The sequence below is a fragment of the Carassius gibelio genome, chromosome A8, assembly GCF_023724105.1.
Source record: "Carassius gibelio isolate Cgi1373 ecotype wild population from Czech Republic chromosome A8, carGib1.2-hapl.c, whole genome shotgun sequence".
Classification (NCBI taxonomy): Eukaryota; Metazoa; Chordata; class Actinopteri; order Cypriniformes; family Cyprinidae; genus Carassius; species Carassius gibelio.
Window position 1 is genome coordinate 15076592 of NC_068378.1, and position 27269 is coordinate 15103860.

At 38.7% G+C, this 27269-nt stretch overlaps 3 protein-coding genes across 3 annotated transcripts; 1 reads left to right on the forward strand and 2 right to left on the reverse strand.

The window, feature by feature from the left end:
* Window positions 1-9198: 9198 nt before the first annotated feature.
* LOC128018557 (solute carrier family 52, riboflavin transporter, member 3-A) lies at window positions 9199-13439 on the reverse strand. Its single transcript, XM_052604137.1, has 4 exons — window positions 13179-13439; window positions 11435-12586; window positions 10843-10966; window positions 9199-10325 (listed from the first exon to the last, which is right to left on the reverse strand). The coding sequence occupies exons 2-4, from the start codon at window positions 12448-12450 to the stop codon at window positions 10113-10115; spliced, it is 1353 nt and encodes a 450-aa protein (XP_052460097.1). The 5' UTR covers window positions 12451-12586; window positions 13179-13439; the 3' UTR covers window positions 9199-10112.
* A 1290-nt stretch (window positions 13440-14729) lies between these two features.
* Window positions 14730-22538, reverse strand: LOC128018559 (plasmanylethanolamine desaturase). Its single transcript, XM_052604140.1, has 6 exons — window positions 22332-22538; window positions 19952-20071; window positions 19603-19694; window positions 18153-18297; window positions 17846-18058; window positions 14730-17589 (listed from the first exon to the last, which is right to left on the reverse strand). The coding sequence occupies exons 1-6, from the start codon at window positions 22465-22467 to the stop codon at window positions 17468-17470; spliced, it is 828 nt and encodes a 275-aa protein (XP_052460100.1). The 5' UTR covers window positions 22468-22538; the 3' UTR covers window positions 14730-17467.
* Window positions 22539-24633: 2095 nt separating this feature from the next.
* On the forward strand, window positions 24634-26143 carry LOC128018558 (CCAAT/enhancer-binding protein beta-like). The gene has a single exon (XM_052604138.1). It carries the CDS (start codon window positions 24847-24849, stop codon window positions 25675-25677), a length of 831 nt encoding a protein of 276 aa, XP_052460098.1. The 5' UTR covers window positions 24634-24846; the 3' UTR covers window positions 25678-26143.
* The last annotated feature ends 1126 nt before the right edge of the window (window positions 26144-27269 follow it).

Consider the following 27269-nt stretch of genomic DNA (forward strand, 5'->3'; position numbering starts at 1 on the left):
AAAATTTGCTCATAATATTAGTAATAACCGACTTCCTGTTGGGTTTCGGATTTTGCTCCAAGAGACTTTTTTGTAGGTATTGGAGAGTTACATGAGTATACCGATTTTCATACATGTACATGAAACGTAGCTCGAGGCGCACACCGTTGAACGTGTATAGGTGGCGCTGTTGAGCCATTTTGCCACACCCACTTCTGAAACCCATATCAGACGTAAATTTTCGCCAGTTCTGAGGTGTGTGCAAAGTTTCATGACTTTTCGAGCATGTTTAGGCCCTCAAAAATCCGATTCATTTTGGAGAAGAAGAATAATAATAATAATAATAATAATAATAATAATAATAATAAACGGAGCAATTCCAAGAGGGTCCTCACACCATCGGTGCTCGGGCCCTAATAATAAACGGAGCAATTCCAAGAGGGTCCTCACACCATCGGTGCTCGGGCCCTAATTAAAGCTGCAAGCAGCGATGAACGGGCCCTCGCACCCGGGCTCACCGGCAGTGAGTGGCCTTAGTAAATTGGTGAACGGTGAGAAATATGCATTCAAACTCATAAATATAAGTGGAAAATATCAACATTTATTCCACATGTGCCAATCTTCCTGGTGTCAGCAGGTGGTGCTATCATTATAATGGAATATGGCCCTTCAAATGTGTTCCGGGCAGGACTCCCATCGAACATGTGAAGTTTGGGGAAGATCGAACAAATTATGCCTGAGTTACAACAACTTCTCTTGCTGTGGCGAGACATCAAAATTTGTCATGGCGCCATGGACACGCCCTTTAACAAAAACTCAAGATCTCCACAAGTTAAAATTGCACAGGCCTTTAGATTAGACTGAATACAAAAAATACTTTAATCTCAAAAAAATTCTAGGAGTAGTTTGTCGCAGCCTAAAACATGTCACTTCCTGTTGCCAGCAGGTGGCGCTATGACTATCACTGAAAATGGGCATGTAGATCTGTTAAGGGCAGAAGTCTTATCTAACATGTGAAGTTTGGGGCAGATTGGACATTGTATGTCTGAGTTACAGCAACTTCCTTTTTCATGGCGAAACATCGAAATTTGGCAGGCCACCATGGACACGCCCTTTAACGAAACCTCAAGATCTTCGCAATTTAACATCACAAAGGCCTTTAGATTACACTGACCAAGTTTGGTGTTGATCTGAATAAATCTCTAGGAGGAGTTCGTTAAAGTACAACCCCTGAAAATGGCAAAAACAACGCCAATTTTGCAGAGAAAATTCTAAATAACCGACTTCCTGTTGGGATTCGGATTTCGTACCAAGAGACTTTTTTGTAGGTATTGGTGTGTTACATGTGTGTACCGATTTTTGTACATGTACGTGAAACATAGCTCGAGGCACACTCCGTTGAAAGTGTATAGGTGGCGCTATAGAGCCATTTTGCCATACCCGATGGAATATTGGCCTTCAGATGTGTTCAGGCCAGGACTCTTATCACACATGTGAAGTTTGGGGAAGATCGGACATTTTATGCCTGAGTTATAACATCTTTTATTCCCATGGCGAGACATCGAACTTTGCCATGGCGCCGTGGACACGCCTTTTAACGAAAACTCAAGATCTTCACAACTGAACATCGCACAGGCCTTTAGATTAGACTGACCACAAAAAAGACATTGATGTCAAAAAATTTCTAGGAGTAGTTCATCACAGCGTAAAATATGTCACTTCCTGTTGCCAATAGGTGGCGCTATGACTATAACTGAATATGGGCATGTCAATCTGTTCAGGTTTGGAGTCACATCAAACATGTGAAGTTTGGGGCTGATTGGACATTGTATGTCTGAGTTATAGCTACTTCATTTTTCATGGCGAATCATCAAAATTCGCCAGGCCGCCACGGACACGCCCTTCAACGAAAACTCAAGATCTTCGCAATTTAACATCTCAATGGCCTTTAGATTAGGCATACCAAATTTGGTGTTGATCTGAATTAATCTCTAGGAGGAGTTCGTTAAAATACAATGCATGGAAATGGCAAAAATGACAAAAAATTTGCTCATAATATTAAAAATAACCAACTTCCTGTTGGGTTTAGAATTTTGCTCCAAGAGTCTTTTTTGTAGGTCTTGGTGTCTTACATGTGTTTACCGATTTTCAGACATGTGCGTGAAACGTAGCTCGAGGCGCACACCGCTGAACATGTATAGGTGGCGCTGTCGAGCCATTTTGCCACGCCCACTTCTGAAACCCATATCAGACGTAAATTTTCACCAGTTCGGAGGTGTGTGCAAATTTTCCTGACTTTTTGAGTATGTTTAGGCCTTCAAAAACGCGATTCATTGGGGAGAAGAAAAATAATAATAATAATAATAAACAGAGCAGATACAATAGGGTCCTCACACCTTCGGTGCTCGGGCCCTAATTAAAGCTGCAAGCAGCGATGAACGGGCCCTCGCACCCGGGCTCACCGACAGCGAGTGGCTTTAGTTAATAGGTGAACGGTGAGAAATATGCGTTTAAACTCATAAATATAAGTAGAATATATCAATGTTTATTCCATATATGTGCCAATCTTCCTGTTGCCAGCAGGTGGCGCTATCATTATAATGGAATATTGGCCTTCAGATGTGTTCAGGGCAGGACTTTTATCGAACATGTGAGGTTTGGGGAGGATTGGACATTTTATGCCTGAGTTACAACAACATCCTACTTCATGGCGAAACATCGAAATTTGTCAGGCCGCCATGGACACGCCCTTTAACGAAACCTCAAGATCTTCGCAATTTAAGATCGCAAAAGGCTTTAGATTACACTGACCAAGTTTGGTGTTGATCTGAATAAATATCTAGGAGGAGTTCGTTAAAGTACAACCCCTGAAAATGGCCAAAACAACACTAATTTTGCAGAGAAAATTCGAAATAACTGACTTCCTGTTGGGATTCGGATTTCGTACCAAGAGACTTTTTCGTAGATATTGGTGTGTTACATGTGTGTACCGATTTTTGTACATGTACGTGAAACATAGCTTGAGGCGTACTCCGTTTAAAGTGTATACGCACTCCGTTGAAAGTGTATAGGTGGCGCTATCGAGCCATTTTGCCACACTCGATGGAATATTGGCCTTCAGATCTGTTCAGGCCAGGACCCTTATCACACAAGTGAAGTTTGGGCAAGATCGGACATTTTATGCCTGAGTTATAACATCTTTTATTCCCATGGCGAGACATCGAACTTCATCACGGCGCCATGGACACACCTTTTAACAAAAACTCAAGATCTTCACAACTAAACATCACACAGGTATTTAGATTAGACTGACCACAAAAAAGACATTGATGTCATAAAATTTCTAGGAGTAGTTTGTCGCAGTGTAAAATATGTAACTTCCTGTTGCCAATAGGTGGCGCTATGACTATAACTGAATATTGGCATGTAGATCTGTTCAGGTGAAGAGTCTTATCCAACATGTGAAGTTTGGGGCAGATTGGACATTGTATGTCTGAGTTACAGCAACTTCCTTTTTCATGGCGAAACATCGAAATTTGTCAGGCCGCCATGGACCCGCCCTTTAACGAAACCTCAAGTCCTTCGCAATTTATTATCGCAAAGGGCTTTAGATTACACTGACCAAGTTTGGTGTTGATCTGAATAAATCTCTAGGAGGAGTTCGTTGAAGTACAACCCCTGAAAATGGCAAAAACAACACCAATTTTGAAGGGAAAATTCAAAATAACCGACTTCCTGTTGGGATCCGGATTTCGTACCAAGAGACTTTTTTGTTGGTATTGGAGTGTTACATGTGTATACCAATTTTTGTACATGTACGTGAAACATAGCTCGAGGCGCACTCCGTTGAAAGTGTACAGGTGGCGCTATAGAGCTGTTCTGCCACACCCGGTGGAATATTGGCCTGCAGATCTGTTCAGGCCAGGACTCTTATCACACATGTGAAGTTTGGGGAAGATCGGACATTTTATATCTGAGTTATAACATCTTTTATTCCCATGGCGAGACATCGAACTTCGTCGCGGCGCCATGAACAAGCCTTTTAACGAAAACTCAAGATCTTCACAACTGAACATCGTACAGGCCTTTAGATTAGACTGACCACAAAAAAGACATTGATGTCATAAAATTTCTAGGAGTAGTTCGTCGCAGCGTAAAATATGTCACTTCCTGTTGCCAATAGGTGGCGCTATGACTATAACTGAATATGGGCATGTCAATCTGTTCAGGTTCGGAGTCTCATCAAACATGTGAAGTTTGGGGCAGATTGGTCATTGTATGTGTGAGTTATAGGAACTTCATTTTTCATGGCGAATCATCGAAATTCGCCAGGCCGCCACGGACACGCCCTTCAACGAAAAGTCAGGATCTTCGCAATTTAACATCGCAAAGGCCTTTAGATTAGGCATACCAAATTTGGTGTTGATTTGAAGAACTCTCTAGGAGGAGTTCGTTAAAATACAACACATGGAAATGACAAAAATTACACAAAATATGCTCATAATATTAAAAATAACCGACTTCCTGTTGGGTTTAGAATTTCGCTCCAAGAGTCTTTTTTGTAGGTATTGGTGTGTTACATATGTGTGCCAATTTTCGTGCATGTACGTGAAACATAGCTGGAAGGCTGTTGATTTTCTTGGTATAGGTGGCGCTGTCGAGCCATTTTGCCACACCCTCTTCTGAATCCTATATCAGACGAAAATTTTCACCAGGTTTGACGAGTGTGCAAAGTTTCATGACTTTTTGAGCATGTTAAAGCCCTCAAAAATGCGATTCATTCGGGAGAAGAAGAAGAAGAAGAAGAAGAATAATAATTAAAGCTGCAAGCAGCGATGAACGGGCCCTCGCACCCGGGTTCACCGCCATCGTGTTGCTTTAGTAAAAAGGTGAACGTTGAGAAATATGCATTTAATGTCCTAAATATAAGTGGAATATATCAAAGTATATCCCATATATGTGCCAATCTTACCGTTGCCAGCAGGTGGCGCTATCATTATAATGGAATATTGGCCTTCAGATGTGTTCAGGCCAGGACTCTTATCACACATGTGAAGTTTGGGGAAGATTGAACATTTTATGCTTGAGTTACAACAACTTGTGGCAAGACATCAAATTTTGTCATGGCGCCATGGAAACGCCCTTTAACAAAAACTCAAGATCTCCAAAAGTTAACATTGCACAGGTCTTTAGATTAGACTGACCACAAAATATATGTTAATCTCAAAAAAATTATAGGAGTAGTTTTTCGCAGCGTAAAACATGTCACTTCCTGTTGCCAATAGGTGGCGCTATGACTATAACTGAATGTGGGCATGTAGATCTGTTAAGGGCAGAAGTTTTATCTAACATGTGAAGTTTGGGGCAGATTGGACATTGTATGTCTGAGTTACAGCAACTTCCTTTTTCATGGCGAAACATCGAAATTTGTCACGCCGCCATGGACACGCCCTTTAACGAAATCTAAAGATCTTCGCAATTTAACATCGCAAAGGGCTTAAGATTACACTGACCAGGTTTGGTGTTGATCTGAATAAATCTCTAGGAGGAGTTCGTTAAAGTACAACCCCTGAAAATGGCAAAAACAACGCCAATTTTGCAGAGAAAATTCAAAATAACCGACTTCCTGTTGGAATACGGATTTCGTACCAAGAGACTTTTTTGTAGGTATTGGTGTGTTACATGTGTATACCGTTTTTTGTACATGTACGTGAAACATAGCTCGAGGCGCACTCTGTTGAAAGTGTATAGGTGGCGCTATCGAGCCATTTTGCCACAACTGATGGAATTTTGGCCTTCAGATGTGTTCAGGCCAGGACTCTTATCACACATGTGAAGTTTGGGGAAGATCAGACATTTTATGCCTGAGTTATAACAACTTTTATTCCCATGGCGAGACATCGAACTTCGTGACGGCGCCATGGACACGCCTTTTTACGAAAACTCAAGATCTTCACAATTTAACATCGCACAGGCCTTTAGATTAGACTGACCACAAAAAAAAATTGATGTCATAAAATTTCTAGGAGTAGTTCATCGCAGTGTAAAATATGTCACTTCCTGTTGCCAATAGGTGGCGCTATGACTATAACTGAATATGGGCATGTCAATCTGTTCATGTTAGGAGACTCATCAAACATGTGAAGTATGGGGCATATTGGTCATTGTATGTCTGAGTTATAGCAACTTCCTGTTTCATGGCGAATCATCGAAATTCGCCAGGCCGCCACGGACACGCCCATTAACGAAAACTCAAAAGCTTCGCAATTTAACATCGCAAAGGCCTTCAGATTAGGCATACCAAATTTGGTGTTGATCTGAATGAATCTCTAGGAGGAGTTCGTTAAAATACAACGCATGGAAATGACAAAAATGACACAAAATTTGCTCATAATATTAGTAATAACCGACTTCCTGTTGGGTTTTGGATTTTGCTCCAAGAGACTTTTTTGTAGGTATTGGAGAGTTACATGTGTATACCGATTTTCATACATGTACATGAAACGTAGCTCGAGGCGCACACCGTTGAACGTTTATAGGTGGCGCTGTTGAGCCATTTTGCCACACCCACTTCTGAAACCCATATCAGACGTAAATTTTCGCCAGTTCTGAGGTGTGTGCAAAGTTTCATGACTTTTCGAGCATGTTTAGGCCCTCAAAAATGCGATTCATTTTGGAGAAGAAGAATAATAATAATAATAATAATAATAATAATAATAATAAACGGAGCAATTCCAAGAGGGTCCTCACACCATCGGTGCTCGGGCCCTAATAAAAAACAAAGCAGATACAAGAGGGTCCTCGCACCTCGGTGCTCGGGCCCTAAAAACAAAGCAGATACAAGAGGGTCCTCGCACCTCGGTGCTCGGGCCCTAAATATATTAAAATAGAAATTAGTTATTTAACTGTTCTTACTGTATTTTCTTATCAAATAAATGCTCTCTCTGTGAGAGACAGCAACATTTGAGTACAATTAATGTTTGCACTTCACTTAGTATTTAAAGTAAAATGTAAATCCTGAAGCAGATCATTAAACTACCAATAGCAAACCCACTACCACTGTTTACTGCCACTATAAAGTGAATTACTTCCAATCCATGTTCTCTCGTTCACTGAGCTGGAGCACATCAGCGTGGCACTTTTTTGTTTAGACACGAGCAGAGTCTCTCCTAATGGGCTAAGAGACTTAAGGGCATGTTGATGTTGTTGAAGTTCGGTCCAGAGCAGATGGAACTCGCAGCAGTGATTTTTAAAGAGCCCTCAACCCTCTGCAGGTCTCACGTGACCAAAAAGAAGGAAACCAGGTGGCTTTGCGCTCTTGGACCAGCTGGGAGAGTGAAAGACCATCTGACACTCAGCCAGAGAATTATACACTCTCCTCAGCAAACACTTTGCATGTCAATACCATAGTAGCACAAAGGGACAGAGAGAGAGAGACAGAAAGACATAGATCCAAGAAATTGAGCTAATTATCCTGGTACTCGGCTATTTCTACCCCATATATTACAGCTGAACAATTGGGCCCTTAAGTGGATAAACCAGCACAGAAAGTGGTTTATGATCGTCTTCAGCTCATAAAGTGACTCACAGTGAGTGTTTGAACAGTATGAATCAGTGGTTTTCCTTCATATGCACATAACCTAGATCAAAAACAATCAAGAATTTATTCTTCTTATTATTATTTTTTTAGAAATTCAAAGATTCACAGATTTTATACTCTCTCTCTCTCTCTCTCTCTCTCTCTCTCTATATATATATATATATATATATATATATATATTAAACAGTATTTAGGCTGTCACCCATATGATCCTCAGATGTTTCTTTGTGGAAATCAGGGTGCTGACTACAGTGAGGAGGAGGCATCTGCATGATCTCCTGATCTCTGACCCTTAGGCTTTGCGTAGGGGTAATTTAGGCTTTTTACGCCCCGTTAGGATCAGTCAAGCATTCCCGAGTGCCCAAGAATCAGGGTCAGCAGCTGACACCACTCACTCGTTTACTTTCCATGTCTCTTTCTTTGTCTGTCTTTTGAATCCCTCAAGACGAGTGTTATACTGCTCATTTTTTGTTTCTCTTCATTAGTTAACCATTTCTGGCAGTCTGATCACAGGTTTGGGACTCCGGCAGAGTGTGAGATTTGACTATAACCTACCACAGCCAAAAGTCAGGTTTTGGTCGATTTCTCATAGTGCGTGTGTAATCTTGGGGTGATTTGCATTGTTGAATTTTGTACTTTGTCTCTGTGAGGACGTTAAGTATTAAAATTGTCAATGGCAAAAGTGGTTTCAGGTTGGCATAAATAGCACCGCACAAATTGTGGCATTTGAAAGCTTGACTAAATTAGCCAAAATACTCAAACAGTGAAAAAAATTATTTTCAGCACACATAAACATTCTTAAATCAAGTTACATTTACTTGAGAAATAAAATGACAAAAAATAATATTAGGTATTTTTTTCTGAAAAATGAAACAAAATTGTCAAAATTAAGAAAAAGATCTGCCAAGGGTAAGAAAAAAAAATCTTGTTTCTCCTTTGCATTGTTTATTTTTTCCCCATTGAAAGATCTTTTTCTCAACATTTTTCACAAGATAACTTCATAGCTTATGTCATTTTGCTTCTCATTTTGTAAATGAATCTTGATTTAAGAATGTTTAGATATTTGTACTAGAAAAACAAGACAAAAATAAAATACTTGTTTGCAGTGAACATGTAAGAGGCGAGATTAGAGGTTGTCTAATTCTCTAATACACAATGCTTTGTGTATTTCTCCTTATTGATAGCAGTCGGTTGACTCAAGAATGTATGTGGGTGGAGGAAGTCTAAGGATTCAAAACCTAAGCTGTTAGATCAAGTGTTGCCAGATTGATTCCAGAATGTGCAGCAAAAGAACTGGGGATTTATTGAAATCACCATCACAATTTGTACCCTTGAGCAAGACATTGAATCCAAGGTTACGTCTCTGCAAGTTGCTTCTTTTCTCTCAGCTGTAGTAAAAAGATTGATAACTCAAAAGTTTTTAACATTGTGAATGTTGTAGCCATCTGGTGGTCAAAATAATGAAAAGCACTTACCAAACAGTGTGGAAAACCAACTCTTTCAATGTCATAGATCACATGCTTTTGGCCAAATGAATGGAGCTCTGATTCAATATTGTAATATAAAATGTGTGAAGCTTCAGAGCTTTGGTGTCAAACACAACATCACCAGCACATGGCTTGATTTATTTATGTATTTATTCATTTTAAATTGAAGTTTTGGAGATGCTGTCAGTAACACCATACTGCAGTAGTTCCCCCTAAAACCCCAGGCTTTCTGTCATCATAAAATATGCAGCAAATCAGCCCCATCTAGTGATGACAGAGTGTCATGACTGACATGTTCTGATTATCACAAAAATCTCTCGCCTCAATAAAACAAACATATCGTGTACAGCAATGCATTTACAGTAGTAGTCTATGGAGCAAGAATGCATTATAATACATGTAAAAAAAAAAAAAAAAGTGTTGAAAGTATGGCAACAAGCCTTTCAAGTAAAAAAAAAAAGTAAAAAAAAATGTTTGACACGTTTTATCAAAAAACTCCTATAATGACCATACAAAGCCATTAAACCATGAAGCTTTCACATAATATAAGCAAGGAACAGAAGACGACTGTTTACAAAGAGAACAATACACCCACACAAGTCTGTAGACTGATTGAGATACAGATTGAGAGGCGAGCCAAAATTATTATCTGTGGTAACTGACAACACACCACAGAACTGATAGTGCTTCACTTGAACATTCATTCAACAGAGAACATTCATTTAACTCTATAATAGCATTTACAATGAAAAATTATTGAATGATTTAACCATCAGATTTTGCTTTAATATTGGAAGGAAATATACTGGTAATCCATAAACCACTTGTGGATGTTTCCAGATATCAGGAACTCACAACATCATAAATAATAATCCACAATTATAAAAATAAAAAATAAATGCACAAATGTTAAGTTAATGTGAAAATAAAAGAGAAGAGCATGAAAGCAGATCTAAGGAAGTGCCAAATGTTCGTTAAACGTTAGGTCACCATCATTAGCTCAGTGAGTAAAAGTTCATTCCCCAGTTAGTCTTATTAGACCCTTATTATAATGGGCATACGGTGTTGCAAACGTCTCCCGATTGGAAGAGGTGATAGATGTTAATCAGGGGAAACATAACGATGGAGCCTAACAAAGAGCCTGCTTGAACTGCTGCTCCACACCAAACGAGGGCACTGTGACTCCGGTCCCTCAGAATCACACCCACCATCACCTTCACATAGGACAGCAGACCGGTGAAGAACACCCAGGACAAAACCTGAAATCAGTTCAAAACACACACAAAAACAGAGAATAATGGGTGGTCAGTGCTTGTCAGATTAGAATCAAATATTTAAAGTTATGGAAAACAAAGGATCATAATGTTCCCTTCATTTACCCTGCATTAGCTACGACTGTTTTACATTTGTTTTATGTGTAACCTGAAAAAAACAAAACCTTTTCTGAACCATTTACATTAATCTTTTAAGTTTTATTTCTTACTCTCCGAAAAAAAGCTACAAAACCTGTCACAGGAGTGGTATCTTTTCAAAAGGCTCACCTTTGTACCTAAAGAGTCCGGATTGTTACCTTGAAGATACATTCCTAAAGTGTACATATTAGTACCTAAAAGGTACAAAAGTGTCCCTTTTGAAAAGGTACCGCTCCAGTGACCACTTTTGTTCCTTTTTAGTTTTTCTGAGAGTGCTGAATATAATCAAGAGTAGTGTCATCCAAAGCAAACATTTAAACAGAATATTGTAGAAATGGGCTGATTACACGTAAAAGTAACTCACTATAATAGCGTCCCCTAAAGGTGTATCTTGGAGTAAGGGGCAGGGACTCATGGCAGCCATGGCCATATTGTAGCCTCCAAAAACAGAGCCCAGCAGACACAGGATGCCCAGAAATACTAATGAACTGAAAGAGAATTATATTTTCACTGTTAGTCAATTATGCAACGGCAATTATGACCATTGAAATGTGCTTTAAAGTAAATATTGATACAGAAAATAATGTAGACTCGCCCCTCAGTTGAAACAAAAATGAAATGAAACTCTGAGTGCAGTTCGAATGTGTTTCATTTACATTAGGCGAGTTTACATTATTTTTTGTATTTAACCAACAGTATTCATATATATATTCTTAAAAGTAGCTATGTTTATACTTTCAAAATAGTATGATCTAGCTTGTATTTTGAAACACTGAGTGATTCAATTTTTATGGCAATTGACGGCAGGCCTCAGATGTCATATATAGTTGTATTTAACCTGGAATATATCTATAAAACACAGTTTATCTACTTAATAGAACACAAATTAAATGCAAAATTGTAATAAAATGGTAAATAAATGTTAGATTATTAGATAGTAATTAAATCAGAGATACCGTTTAGGGAAAAACATGGCAATGATGCAGGCCACTGGATTGGCTACCGCTGAGAGAGCAGCTGACAGGTGATAGGCCATATTTCCATAAGGCATGCAGGAGAACGTCTGCACTGAGGGCAGCAGTCCGTTTGTTGCACCGTTCACCCACAGAACCATTAAATAGATAAATGCTAGCTGATAACCGGAATGCAGCGACTTAGGAAGCAGAACTCCGTTTCTCAGTTTTTCCTCTTCTTCTGGATTGTTTGTCTTTGGATTGGGGTCCACAGGGCCTTCCAAACCCCTGCAGACTGTTGCGACAGCATCTGAGTCCGGGACGAGATTTTCAGTGGAAAGTTCAAATGTACGAGGCATGCGGTTTAATATGATGAAGGAACCCAAGCTTATTGCTGTCATTATGGCCAAGAAGGAGAAGAAGATCTCAGTGGAGAAATTAGGAGGGAGGTACTGTGTCTCCATGATGAAGGTTGAAGGTTCGGGCTCAGTGAGGTTATCCAACACTTGTGACACATTGACACATTTCGCCATCCCGACTCCTTGCGCCAGCGCCACCAGCCCTGGGACCAGACCGCTCAGACCTTCTCCAATGAAGTATGTGGTGATGTATTTGGCTGGAAGTTGCATCATGAACGGCAGGAAGGTGACGGATGAGGTGCAGTCAACTAGAGCGAGAAAAAACGTGAGAATGAAAAATGCTGTGCTATGCGGTTGCCCGAGGATCACGGTGGTGTTCTTCCAAAACACAGCAAGCAGGACACAAGCTACAACACCAATTGACAAGACCACATAGATGACCAGATGTTCACGTAGTCGCCCGGGACAGAATTTGTGTGCCAGGGTCACCAGCAGAGGACCTAAGTTAGCAAACTGAATGATGACTGTGAGGTACGAGGGTAAATCCCAGGCCTCCGGCAGAACATTGACGATCAGAGGAAGCTCCACCCACAAGCCATTGATGGACACCCAGGAGCCCAGACCGAAAGCACATGCCAAGGCATGGATGTACAGAGGCATACTGAACAAGATGTTGGATTGGATAGTTGAGGAAATATCTGATGTCAGACAACTCCTTTCCACTGTGTGGCACTTCGGTGTTGTATATGGTGTTTTGATGTCTTCTCTTCTTGCCTTTGTGAAGACATCAGATTACCTTCAGTGAGAAACAGAAAATAAATATGTAGATGAAAAATAATTCTTCAAGGTCTAGAATATATTTTAGATAGATAGATAGATAGATAGATAGATAGATAGTGTGACATATCAAGACAATTTATATATAAATTGTATTAAATCAATCAAATTATATAACGTTTCACACAATACAAAGTACAAGTGCAACATAGCAATAAAAAGATCACAAACAGTCATTACAACAATAAAATGTAAACTGCTTTATTAAAATATTTTAATAATTGTGTGTTTGTATGTCATTTTATAATATTTTTTTACAATCCGTAAACATTTTAAATTTAAATTATAAAATTGTAATTCTTGTTTATTCTGTTTGGTGGATCCAAGTGTGATCTTGTTTCTATAAAATCAAAGACTACAATTTAAAAAGAATAGCCTTTAGTCAAAGGCAACAGGATTTGCACATATGTAACATTATAACTAACATCCAACATAGCAATAGAATATTCAGTCAGCATTATTCAGCAAAAACCGGACGCCAGTAACTCAAGACAAAAGATTGATTTATGTACTTCCTCGCTGAAGCAGCAATAAACATATCTGATACTCACATTACTGCTGAGGCAATGAGCCGGACTGAACACGCTCTTCCTCCTCCACAGAGAGTGGGTACTAACACTCAGTTAAGTCATTGAAAAGACTGTCATTCACTGCTCCGGTGTCCCCTTGTTACCGGTTAACTTCTTAACTCTGTCTAAAGATGTGCACAAGTGATATGTGATTTTTAACCTCAGCGTATGAGTGTGGGTGGGTCTGCCTCTCTCATAAAGGTCATTCTGCTCTAATAAGGTACATTACTCTCTGGTCACATGACAGGCTGAAAAAAAGCCATTTTAGCTGCTCCAGTTTTTCTGTGAAACTCTTGTCAAACGATAGCACTGACATCCATATGTAAAGTGTCCATCCACAGTGTTCGGTGAACAGTAAACTTTTGACTTGTAGGCCCTTTGTGCCTCTGAGATGTATAATGATAATTTAATTGTGAACAGAATATTCTCAACTCTTTTGCTGCGTGTACTTTGACCTTAAATGCTTAAGATTTGTTCTAACTATTAACACATTAAATAAAGGCATCAGTCAGTGTAGACAGAACCCATGAGAGCATAAGTATGATTCTGAATCTGAATATAAATCACTTTATCAGATTTCAAAGGTCAATGATGTGAATCCAGATTGGAAAATCTCTGACAGAGAGAAGGCTATTCCATTAAAATATTAAGCAGCAAGTGTTTTCAGCATTAAAAATGATAAGAAAAGTTTCTTGAGCACAAATCACCATCACAGGAATAAAATGTTATTTGAATTTTCCCTGTATTACTGGTTTCATTAAATATTTGAATCAAATAAATGCAGCGGTAGTGAGCATAAGAAACTTATTTTAAAAACATTAATAAAACCATTAAAAAACATTTGAGGAATTGGAAATTGTGTATAATCTAATATAATTTTTTAAGGATTTTTAGATATTTTCCTTCATTTTTCAATACTGAAAATCTTAACAGTGCCCACATACAGCCATTGGATTTGTTATTGAACTCGCACAAAAAAATCTTACACAAAGTGGTTCCATTTCTATAAATTATTCATATTTATTATTTGTATATAAATCTAAATATGTAATCTGATAACAATGTTTCATGTATCACTGTGAAGTGTTGCAGTCTGTTCTTGTGTTAACCACCTCTATTTATTTCTCTTTTGGTTCAGTAACAATGGGAAGTCATAACAAGGATTATAACAGGTGTGTGTATGTGTGTGTGTGTGTGAGTGAGAGAGAGAGAGAGAGAGAGAGATTGAACTTTGGAATGAAGGTGAAAGGTAAAAGAAAAAGAACAAAAGGAATGCGTCACATGAGTTCACAGTTTTCCAAATAAATGGCATCATTCTAATAAATCACCTTACAATGATTATTACCCAAAATATAAGTGGGTTGTTGGATGCAAACACTTAGCTTTGAGGGTCAAGTCAAAGTTTGATGGAAATGTCCTAGTATAATATTTGCTAAAATCCCTTGAACTTGTTCTCTCCCCAGCCCTGTGTTTGATGAGTAGCTCACTCCAGAATTAACATGAACAGAATAAAAAAACACAAATCAGGCAACACATATTTCCAGTTCTTTATTAATTTCATTATAAATATGAATGTAATGACAAAGGTTTTTCAAAACACAAAACAACAAAAAGGCATTAAGGCGTTATTTTCAGTTTTCAGCAAGTAGCTGACCTACAAAAATGTACTGAGTGTGAGACTTTGAGGTGAATTGCAAAATCAGTCGAGATGGCGTTTTAAAGGCTTCTCCTGATAAATCAGTAAGAACAAACATTCAGTAACAAGTGTGAATTTCAAAGGTCATCAATTAAATGAGCCCTGTCAATATGGGATTGGCTTTGCCATGTTATCTAAAGGAAAATTCAATATTTTTGTGCAAGTACAATGTGATTGGTTCCGCATACTCCTGCACTGTACATGGAAAGCAAGGAGCCTTAAAAATGTTTTTAACTCTCTGATTTTGCGAGTTTGATAATACAATCACTTGGTTAGCACAATATCAATCTCCTTTTCAAACCAAATTAGTATCATTTCTTAAGTGAAATCCTACATTTCTCTGGGTTTATATGATAATTAGCGCTGCAAAACAAGCTTAACCAGACAAAAACAGAATCTTGACTGCATCGGAAATAAGATACGAAATGTTACAGCTGGTGGGGTCCTTCACGATCAGAATATTAAAATATAAAATAAAAAAATAGAGCTATGTAATATGATATGATAGTCCACACTGTTTGTGCAAAGAAAAATGTCATAATAAAAACTGAATGGAAACCAACAATACAAGTGGAGTCCAATGACAAATGTAACATTTTACTAAATCAAATTGGTTCAAGCTCCAGATCCCTGTACAGTAGAAATCGCCGCTGGAGTGTCCTCTTCAAATAAACACAGATCGAACACACCACAATAGATCTATTAGCTGAGCAAAAAAATAAGTTTGGCATCTAGTATCAGAATAGTCAAAAAAACACAATATTCCACTACACAAATCTTCCTGAATTCGGAAAAGGAGGAAAATAAGATGTAACACATGAATCAGCTCAAAATGCCTCATATATGCTTTTTTACAGTTCTGACTGACTCCATTGTAACAGTTTTACAATTCTGGACAAATGAGTTTTCACCCTAAAACACATTCTCTGATCTTCTGTAGAGCGGAGCTATCTAAACATGTACTCGATCACCATACTGGCCTAATGAAACACAACAACTGACACATTGCTGCTGACGCTAACAAGGTTTTGGCATGAATATTAACACAAGCATAAAACCTATAAGCTATGACTTGATTAGGTTGACATTTACCGTTTCTGAGTTTTGAAGTGCTGAAGATCTAAAATATCTTCACTGATAATCAAACGGGGTGTAACAGTTATTATTCTGCTAGAAAAATAATTCAACCGATTCAGGAAAATTAATGGCAACAACAAAAACGATCACAATTACGTAACATTTGATATAAAATATTTAGATTTCTTCTTCCAGTTCTTTAATCTTATAAAACGACTGTTACTATGTTAACCACACACACATGATAAACACTGCCTAAACTACACTGCTTGAAAAGCAACACTTTTTAAAGCAAAGATCTTCTAAGATTTCTAATAATTAAAAATTTGACTAGTGCTGTATTAAAATATAAATTCAAGTAAATATTTTTTTTTTCTAATGCGTTGTCATTGCAGCTTTATAAAAGAAAATGTGTATAGCGCTCATTAAATAAGCAGTTGTAAGTCACCAAACAGCTAGATGTCGATTCGGTCATTTTCATCATGCTGTAATTGCCTTTAGCATCTCATATTATTATTAAATAAGAACTACGAGCTGTGTGATGTAACATGCTAGCGTTAAAAAATAAACTGTTAAGTAACAAATGTACGCAAACCCAAACTCAAGCCATGGAGTGAAAGTGTTAGTTTGTGTCAGTCAGCTGGTCAAGCTTGATGAAGTTAACACAAAATAAAAATGGATACATATGAGGCCTTTTCTGAGTGTCTAATGGGTTTTGTTATCTCAGTGTTGAGCAGTGAGGACACCAATGTAGATCTCATGGCTTATTCAGACTGAAACACCTACACCTAAATATTAACCTATGTGTGGAAATACTTCTAATATACTTGGCCAACAGCTGATCGCTGAATGTGCAAATGTGTTTCAAAGGAAAGTATTTATTATGAAAAAATGAAAGAGGTGTAAGGATGAGGCCAAGCAAAGCAGGTTTCCTGTGATTCGTCTTTTAAGGCGTGCTGAAGTAAGACTGCATATGATGCTGCTCTGTCCGTTCAGACTCAAGCAAACCAGATGAAGACACTTTTTCAGCCCTCTGTATCAAAGAGCCAAAAGTCATTTGTTTACTGCACTTTATCCCCAAACAAGAGAAGGGTGAGAGCAAGAGATATCAGTCCCAAAGGCCAAACCCAAGAGCACAGGCCAGTCCCTCAGAAACAAGCTAATCAGCAAAGCTTTGAGCAGTTGGAGGATGAGGTGTCCAGAAAAGAGCCCACTTTGTTCAAGTATTGGCATTTTAATTTGCTTGTTTTTTTTTTTGCACTTTAAAAAGTGTTTCTTAAGTTGTCAGTCAGGATTTAGATGTTTGGATCTTTAGAGTGAACAGGTTGGATATTGCTTTCAATGACTCGGTCAACCCCCTTCCTCTTAAATGTTTTGGAAAATTGATAGCTTTCTAATTTGGGCTTTGATATCACGCCATTCCTCTTGTTGTTAGAGAAAGACCGTTCTCCTAAAAGCAGGTCTGAGGTAGGGGAGATGGGCTTCTGGCAGAGGAAGATTACTTGGATTTCTGGGCCCATCTGAGGTCATCTGATCTGGGTTTCTCTCCTGTCAGGCTCTGGATCAGATCTTCCAGGTTTCTCCAGAATCCCAGTTTTTCTAGAGGATAGTTCAACCAGCCTGCACATACAGAGACTTCTGGATCAATTAAATATAACAGTTTAATTGACATAAATTGACAATAAATATATAATTGAAAATAAAAATATAATTGAGTTTCCATAATGAAGAAAATGTCAGATCTAGATTAACATACATGTTCAAAAACATTTGTAAAATGTAATGGATCTGAAAATTTTGTGGGGTGTAACATTCAAGAAAAAAGGAGGATACGAGCACAAACGTGCATATTGTGTGTGTGTGTGTATGCATGTACCTGTGGTAATGCAGAAGTAGGTTTCATGAGGTGAAACATGGTGAACTCTGTGGTGTTTCCGTGGTAAAATGATGTGACAGGTCTGAAGAAACGTCACCCAGCGTGGAAGCCCAAAATATGTGTGCGACCACTTGTGAATCTGATTTGTCAATGTAACAAAAATGGCTAAAGCAAAGACGTAACAGTACCACGGGTAGTTCCGATAGATCTCAGCTGAAGACAAAGAAAGAGAACAGCACGATATGAGAAGTTAATGTGGTTCATCATTTGTCTCTCCGGTGGACAGATAATATATCTGAGAATTTACCTGGTGAGAGTATCAAGAAGTTTGCGGTCATGTTAGCCAGAGGGATGATAGTCAACATACAGTTATCACCATTTGTCTCAATGAAATCATGCCGCGTTATAGCTGTTGGATCGATGTGGTGTTCTCGAAACGGACGAATGAAGGCCTGGGATGGAGGAACAGCTCATTTAAAGAGAAATAACTATGTGTGTACAATTTAATAGTTGAGAATATTTTTCTGAGATTCATATTTTCTTTAAAATATCTTTTATGTGAAGACGTTTAATGCACAAACAAAAATCTTTAACCCACCAATGAAAATTACAATTCAATTTTTTTTTTACACAGTGTTGTAGAATTTATTATAAATGATTTATGCATGCACTATTTTTTTTTATTAATTTGCACTTGTAATCTGCAATCAAAAACATCAACCTCTCCTCCCCATCTCAATGACATCTAATCTCATCATGACATAAAACATTTTGAAGGAGTTTGATTGACATGCGATCTAACCAATCATAATGCTGTATCCAAACAAACAAACCATACAGGATGGTTAAGCCTGGAATGCACTACATTTACATTTATTCATTTAGCTGACGCTTTTATCCAAGGTGACTTACAATTGCTATATATGTCAGAGGTTGCACGCCTCTGGAACAACTAGAGGTTAAGTGTCTTGCTCAGGGCACACAGTGGATTCGAACCCGGGTCTCTCACACCAAAGGCATGCGTCTTATCCACTGCGCCAACACCGCTATATGATTTTTGCCCTGATTTTCGGCAGATTTACAGTCTGGAGAATTTGAGCTGACAGACTTTATAGTGAAGGAGTGGATGCCAAGTTGCCATATCCTTCATACTGATATTAATTATATTATTACATGATTTCTTGTTCGACTATTAATCAAGTTATGGCAAAAGTGAAATGTGTAACCTTATGTGCGCTAATGAGATATTAAAGAATCCTGTTCTACCCTGTATTTCTTTTCCTCAAGATTAATGTCCACATATTATGTGTGTGAATCCAACCGTAATGATAAGACACTCGCCAGTGCGATGATGTGTGGCATGAGAATGCAATCGCCTAAATTGTCACGTGAACCAATAATCTCTTCCACTTTACTACTTGTTATAGCATGAAATAAACATGAATGAACATCAGAGTTATGTTGTGTCAACCGCGGAAAGAAGTCAATACACCATAGTTGACTGACATTAATCTAACATTCCTGTTTGGCTTGGGATTGGTCAGATCTCCTGTCAATCAAACTCCCGGAAAAGGGTGAGGTTAAAATCATGACCCACCCTACATTTTTCTCATTACAGAAGCTGTTCCACTTGTATATACCTCATGATAGGGAAGAAAAGACTATCGCAACTTCCATTTCAAGCTAACATTATTTTTTTTTACCTTAAATTACTCTTAATCTGCTTAATAACATGTAAAAGAGTTTCACTCCTGTACCTTCCCAACAATGGGCAGATCCACTGAACCCCATGTGTCAGCACCCCAGTGGACCAAACCAGAGGCAAAGTCTGCTGTCAGGATCCCAGACACTACACAAACACACACACACACAAACAGCAATCTGAGCATTACATCAATCTTTAAATCCTATTATAAACCAAAAGGTCTTTCAGTTCCCATAAAAAAAGTCATTTTTGGTAGTTGCTTGTAACACAGAGAAATATTCTAGCAGCTTTTAGCATTCCTGAATCTTAAGAATTTCCAAGTTGTACTTTGTAACTTCTTTATTGCATCTAACCATGACTTAATAAACACTGATGTATGTGGGTTTGTTTGTTGTACCAACCGATGCCCAGGAGGATGTACCAGGTATGTCCCAGGTGGAAGTATGTTACCAGGTAACAGAAGTTGAAGGCCATCAGGGTAAAGCAAAGAAGCACACTGATCCATTCCTGACATCTTTTTCCTGTTAGAAAGAGGTAGAGTCAAGACCTTGTAAATGGCAGCCTTGCGTCAAAAGGGTACAAAAGTAAAAGAAATGCACTAAATTTGAATAAAAAATGGTTTATTATATAATTTATTATAAATTCTTTACTGAAGTGTGTTAGCAACCTCAACCCTTAACCATTACGCTTCTGCAGACCAACCAAATAAACCCAATTTTCTTATAGAAAACTAAATCTCCCATGGTCCTCCAAGAGAACAAGTGGCTAAATATAAATCAACAATACAGCTGCATAAAGTGAGTAACTATACTGGCAGCTAATATTCCAATCTAGCATTATCATCATACTGTATAGAAGCATCTATTATTTGATTAAATGTTTTTGACAGAATGAGACGGATACATGCTATGAGCTTATATGAAAACAATGCTCTCAATGTCACATTGTTTCATTTCACAGCTACAATTATGTGCCGAGGGCACATTCACCTTTGTCCTCAATTCAGTGCAGAACCACTTTGCAGAAAATATCTGAAGTGACCAAAGAACAATATTTACCACAGCTGACACAATCTTTGTTCCAAGGTGTCTGATTCATTCAGAGTTAATCTGATACCGAAATACTGAGAGTCAGAAAACACCCTGACCCCTGAATCACCATAGTGACTGTAAACAGGACAAGACTAAAAGAGGACGCTGATGTGAAGTTAGAGAAGCACTGAATTTAATTCTACCCACAAACCCACATCGGTCCTGCTTCATTTGATACTGAACAGCAACACCCCACCCACACCAATTCCAACAAACTCAAACTCGTCACAGTTACCACACCCTCACACTGATCTCACTGTGACATTTTGTTTCCGCTCCTGTTCTGTCCTTGTGTTCACAGAAATCATTTGTCCACTGTTCCCTGCTGGTACTGATGGAGTTCCTTCTCCCGCAGTAAATCAGATTGGTTTTGTGTGAACCTGTTGTGCTAATACTATAAAATACATTATTTGTTGTTATTATTGTTCTTTTAACAGTGTCATCAGCCATTCCTATTAAGATAAAAACAGAGTCAACCTGACATGTCCTTATAAGTGCTCTCATATAGTTTTGTTTACATATAAATGTATCTTATACAGTATTCAATTTTGCCAGTTTTGGACTTTATACTGATTCCTATTGGCTTGGATGCATTACGTTTGTTTACTAACTGCTGCTGCTTCACATAGAGGATGTTTGTTATCTTTGTGTTGTGTGTTTGTGTGTGGTATGACAATACTGTTATAGTGCAGTCACATTAAACATCACATTTTGGTTTCAAAAGGAATCCACATGACTGGATGTGTTGTGTGTAGATGAGAGATGTCCCCATGCATATTTCGCAATGGGTTCAAGCTGGTCACAAATTCACTGCGCTGACCAACAGAAAGCTAATTTGTTTAAAAGTGACTTCTGTGTTAGCTGTGGTTCATATATTACTGTAGTATTGACAACGAACAATATACAGTTTGCTAATTTGAATGCGCCTTTAAAATTAACTTTACTTGTTTTGTTTACATTAAAGGAATGGTTCACCCAAAAATTGTAGTAAATAAGTTGTTTCAAACCTGTATGGGTTTCTTTCTTCTGTTGAGCGCAAAAGAAGAAGAAACTCACACAGGTTCGGAACAAGTGGAGGGTGAGTAAACTATAGATTTTATTTTTGTTTTTGGGTGAACTATCCCTTTGACTGTAATGTTCATGCTTTGCAAATCAGACAAAACACTTGACAAACCAGCTATATGCAGTAAACAGTATTATTTCAAGTACAGCAGCATGTAGAAAAAGACTATTTCTTCTAGTTTGTAAGTCATTTTAATGTTATATTTTGAAATGCCTTTCATATCTCATGTCAGTATGAGACAGCTGCATGTACCAGAACTATTTATGGCACAAAATTGCGTCCCTTGGGACTATAAGAGATAGATGAAAGGCATGATTAATAACCTATTTTGGTCAAATCTGCCGAGAGCGCTTTCAAACTCGTTGCCACATAAACATAACTATCCATCCTTCCTTACATGCTACAGTAATAACTGCGTCGTGTTTACCCCCGCAGAGACCTCAGACTGAATATGTATCGTTATACTTTCAAAAGACTGCTCTAGATTACAGGGTGAATGTTACGGCTCCGTGACCGTGCTGGTCGGGGCTGTCAGTGGCTGGCAGTCCGTTCAGTCCCCGGTGTGGGCAGAGGCGGGTGGATACCGGCGCCGACGGGAAACGTAAAAAAACCGGTATAAAATCTCACCTGGCGAATATAACTCCGCAAGCTCTCGAGCACCTGCATGCTGTGGACCCCATCTCGCGCCGGGCTGGTCCGATCCTCTTGGTTCGGATGTGTGAAAGTTTTCCGAGGACCCACTTTTGCTCTCGGTGCTCGCCATATTCAGTCCGGTTCGAGCACAGCGGATGTTTTAATTCCGCATCCTGAACTCCACGCCTGTCACACCTTTTCCGCGTTCTTCCCTCCACCAATTGCGTTCGTCCTTTTACAGCATTCATCCAATCAGCAATTAGAACACATTTCCATAACAAACAGGCCGATCAATCAGAAAGCAAGAATGTGTTGGCCCCACCCGGATGCAACAAATCGACGTAAAACTCTGGTTTGTATTGATTGTGGCATTTTTCTATTTTTTTTTCTCATGTCACTTATACCTTATAGATGCGAAATACAATATCTACGGAACAAATAACATGTATTTTCAAATCAAAATTCAAATGAAAATATGTCTTCAAAAAAAAAAAACTGTCATAATTTATTCTCTCTTATTTTGGTCCAAACAATCCATGTCACACTCTTCCGTGAAACTCAAACTAAGGCAGTAAATCTACTTCATTTAGTTCATAATTTAAAATAGTGTTAAATGAATATCAGTTCTGTAGATTGTGTCAAAATTACAACTTGGCATTCATGTATGATTTTACAGTCAAGAAGGTCAAGATTTCTGACAGAGGACAGTCTAAAAACACAAAACAGACATTTAATATGATTTGATGTAGGATTTTCGTCGCATGTGCTCTATAAAAAATAACTGAATGTGTAGACAATAAATGTCTTAAATAAAATACGATGTAATGATAAATTACACAAAATAATAATAATATAGTACACAATATTTAAGATAAAATTAACGTGAAATGTATAGAATTTCACTACGTGCTGACAGCTTAATGAGTCGTTTCTTGCAAGACATTGCACTATGATGGGGATGTTCAGGAACTGAATAAGAAAAGGAAATGTTGAGTGAGAGTATTGAGGCAGTCTGTTTCTAGAGGACAATGATGGAATTCAGTTAAGCAGCTTTGTTGTGCAATCCTTCTTTTACCCACCAGATGGCAGACTAACCACATATGTTTATTGCAGCAGCCAACGCCTGCTGCCTCTGGAACATGACTATGATAATTAAATTGAAATTGAAATTAGCCTACTACTGAGGGTGCTGAGGATTAGACAATGGTATTAATGAGTAATGTGAATAAACCTGATTAACTAACTTTAATGTGTGAATATAAAGTTTGGATCAAATTGCAGAATGACAGGCCTGTAGCCAATATAAGTAAAAAAAAACACAGCATTTTTCATTTCACCTTTAAATGAAATGGACACTTCCAATCCTAGCAACTGATTGGTCAATACAGCATTCCAAGACATATTACATTCAGTGATATAGTAACAACTTTGACATGTTCACTCTAGTCCATATAGAAAATCTTATTTGTGACGTGTTATATTAGGGACTATATATTCAACTTTAAGAATGACATTAAATGAATTTGCTTAAGAAACGGTTTTAATATTTAAAAATTACTAATAGTTTTATTATGTGTTAAAAATAAAAAATAAATAAAATAAATAAACAAAAAGCTCGAGCTTGAGGTTGTGCTATATTGTGAATACTCACAGCTAGTCACAATTGACTATATTAACAATATAGCACATGCTCTAGTGCCCTATTGCTTAGTTACTTTACAGCTCTCCAGAAGACTTTACTTTGACTGGTCAACTGGTCACATATTGTTGCATAATGACCACTGCCCATGGCAACAGTGTATAACTGACCACTCCCCGATAAACATGCTTTCCTACATAGATGTACTTAGTTTACTTAAAAGGTTATATTGAATCATGTATGTAGAGTTATGTAGAGCACATAAATGAACGAATAAATAAATACAGATTAATTTAGGCCTATCATAACTTTTAAATAAGGGATAATGATAGAATGTGCAATTACTTCAACTTATTATATAATTTATGTCTATTGTGTACGTTTTATTTGTATATAAGTATACACACACACACACACACACACATATATATATATATAATGGGTTTTTTACTCCTTGTACTGCAAGCTTCTCTGAGACAGATTCCTTGTATGTGAAAAAAATATTTGCATATTTGTTTATGACGTGTTTATTTTCTATTGTTCTTCACTCGTGTGATCAAGGACCTGTTTTGAGTCGAGTGTCTGCGGTTAAAACCAGAAAAACGCGTCACAGAGAATCGCCGCCCCCTTTAGAACGTCTATAAACACCCCATTCCGGGGCATGGGAACTTACTCGATCTCTCCAGCGAGCGCTGGGCAGGCAACCTATCACCTACATAACTAGACAAAAGTCATCCAGTTACTTCTGACAGAAGACACTCGAATTTAAGCGTGAAGTTTTACGCTACCGTCGGTGACACTTGCGAGATTATCAGGGGAAGGCGAAACCCTGATCTCTGTCCTGCCGCAATCCGGCGGGTGTTAAGATCCATGGAAGTGGCCGGTTTTTACGAGGGGGACTACCTCGCTTACCACAGCACTAACGCCAGCAGCAGTCCGGTCAGCGACGGCATTTGCAAGCAGCCTACTAACGGCTCCATGACGAAGCTTCATGATATTTCTGAGCACGAGAAAGCCATCGACTTCAGCATCTATTTGGACTCGCCCCACCATCTGGCCAGTCAAGACGAAGCCCGGCACCGCGCACTGGGAATCTACAGCGAGTTTCTCTCCGAGGAAAACAAGAGCAAGAGAGCAGCGTTACAGAACTACAAGAACTACATCTCGCTGACAGAGCGGGACTCGAACCAGCTGGCGTATCCGGAGCTCCAGGAGACGCGCGTAGACGCCGTGTTCAGCCCGGACTTTCTGGGCAGTTTTGCCAAAACTAACTGGCGACACGAAGAACCGCCAATGGATGGTTCCGCGGGCTTTGACATGCGCTCGTATCTGCAGTACCAGAACGCTCCTAGCGGCAGCCTGGGTAACATTTCCACCGCGTCCTCCTCCTGCTCTAGCCCGCCAGGTACACCTGCGCCGACAGGTAAGGGGAGATCTCCTCAGTCTGGCGGCAAAATGGCCTCTGGCGGCAAAGGGAAGAAGAGGCTGGAGAAGGACAGCGAAGAGTACAGACAGCGGCGCGAGAGGAACAATCTCGCCGTTCGCAAAAGCAGAGACAAAGCCAAAATGCGCAACATGGAGACGCAACACAAGGTGCTCGAGCTCGCGGCCGAGAACGACCGGTTACAGAAGCGCGTGGAGCAGCTGTCGCGCGAGCTGGCAACGCTGCGGAACCTGCTCTCCGCCACCGGCCAGTGCTGACGCTCTCCTGCGGTGCTCAATGACTGTCAGTGACTTTAAAGAGTGCAGAATTTACAGCAAAAGTTTTCTGTGATTCATTCAGAAACGGGCGATCGCTCGTTCAATGCGTTTACAACCGAGAAAGAAACATGAAAGTGAACTGTGCGCCTGGATTGCGCAATATGCCACCGTGTGCTCGGTATAACTCTGGTAATCTGGAAACCCTGTCACGTATTTCGTCTGTAAAGTATTTTTGTACGGGTTTTAAAGTGAGATATCTACTGTTTAATATTCTGTTATTTAAATTCCTCTCGCCATATCTGGGGCAGTGGTTGTCATGGGAAGAGTTGTACTGCAGAGGTATGATGCAACTCATTGTAACAGTATTGGAAACGCAGTAAAGTAGTCTTACAAAAATGATAACGGTACAACTGGTCTACTGCTATATACTATTTTATTGAATTAAATGATTTTTACTGTACTGAAATCCTGTGTGTCTGACCACATTTTATTACTGCTTTCAAAAACATTAGCACACACCCACCCATTCACCCACAGCTGCTGAGATTCAGTTTCCATTATGCAGTAAATACTCCTGGTTTCACTTTAGCAGGCTCTTTTTTTTAAACGTCAGGGCATATACGTGTGAAACTGTGCCTATGCATACACTTGAAGACATATTAATCATTTATAGTTATTTGATGAAAATCTCCTGTTTCGTGACAGGAATTTTGGAGATCTTTTGAAATCTGTGTTCATGAGTCACCATGGTACAGAGGTACAGTTATCTTAAATACACAGGCAGGGTCCACAATCCAAAGAGTTCAGCGGTCCGTTAAATACTCTAGTTCAAGGCTAGATAAGCACTGAACTCTCTAGTTGTCCCAAAATGTGCAAACACATAGTTTGCTCAACAGAAATCATGTCAGGGTGAAATAAACCAAATAGTAAACATGAGCATGAAATACGGGCGTGCAAGCGTTGATGTTGTGTGATTTGAGTGAAAATTTGGATTTAGATAAGGAAAATGATGAATGATCAATATGAGGTGCGTTTAATCAATATATAAGCTCATATGCTCTAAAGCCAAGACTCAAATGCTTTTTTAATTGAAAAAGTTTCTCTTAAGGTGTGTCTAAACCACAGATGAAATTATGTAAATATATCTGGGATAAAGTAAATATAACACACCAGGAAGGCCAATTTATATAATACAATATATATATATATATATATATATATATATATATATATATATATATATATATGTGTGTGTGTGTGTGTGTGTGTGTGTGTGTGTGTGTGTGTGTGTGTGTGTGTGTGTGTGTGTGCGTGCGTGTGTGAAATATATTTAAAAATATACCCCAAACAAATTCTAGATCAAAGTCAAATCATGACAGAAATCTGGATATTACATTTTTCCACACCAGAGTACCCATTAAATCTGTTTGGTGAGAAATGCATGGTTGGTGTTTCATCACTGGTAACAGGGTAACTTTCAGCTGTTGAAGTGTGACCGCTCCTGCTTGAGTCCTGCGGGAGGAAATGAAACCTGAGGGACAGGTTGAATGACCTGTCAGTCAGGAGAGTAACAGGTAGACCAGGAACAGTTC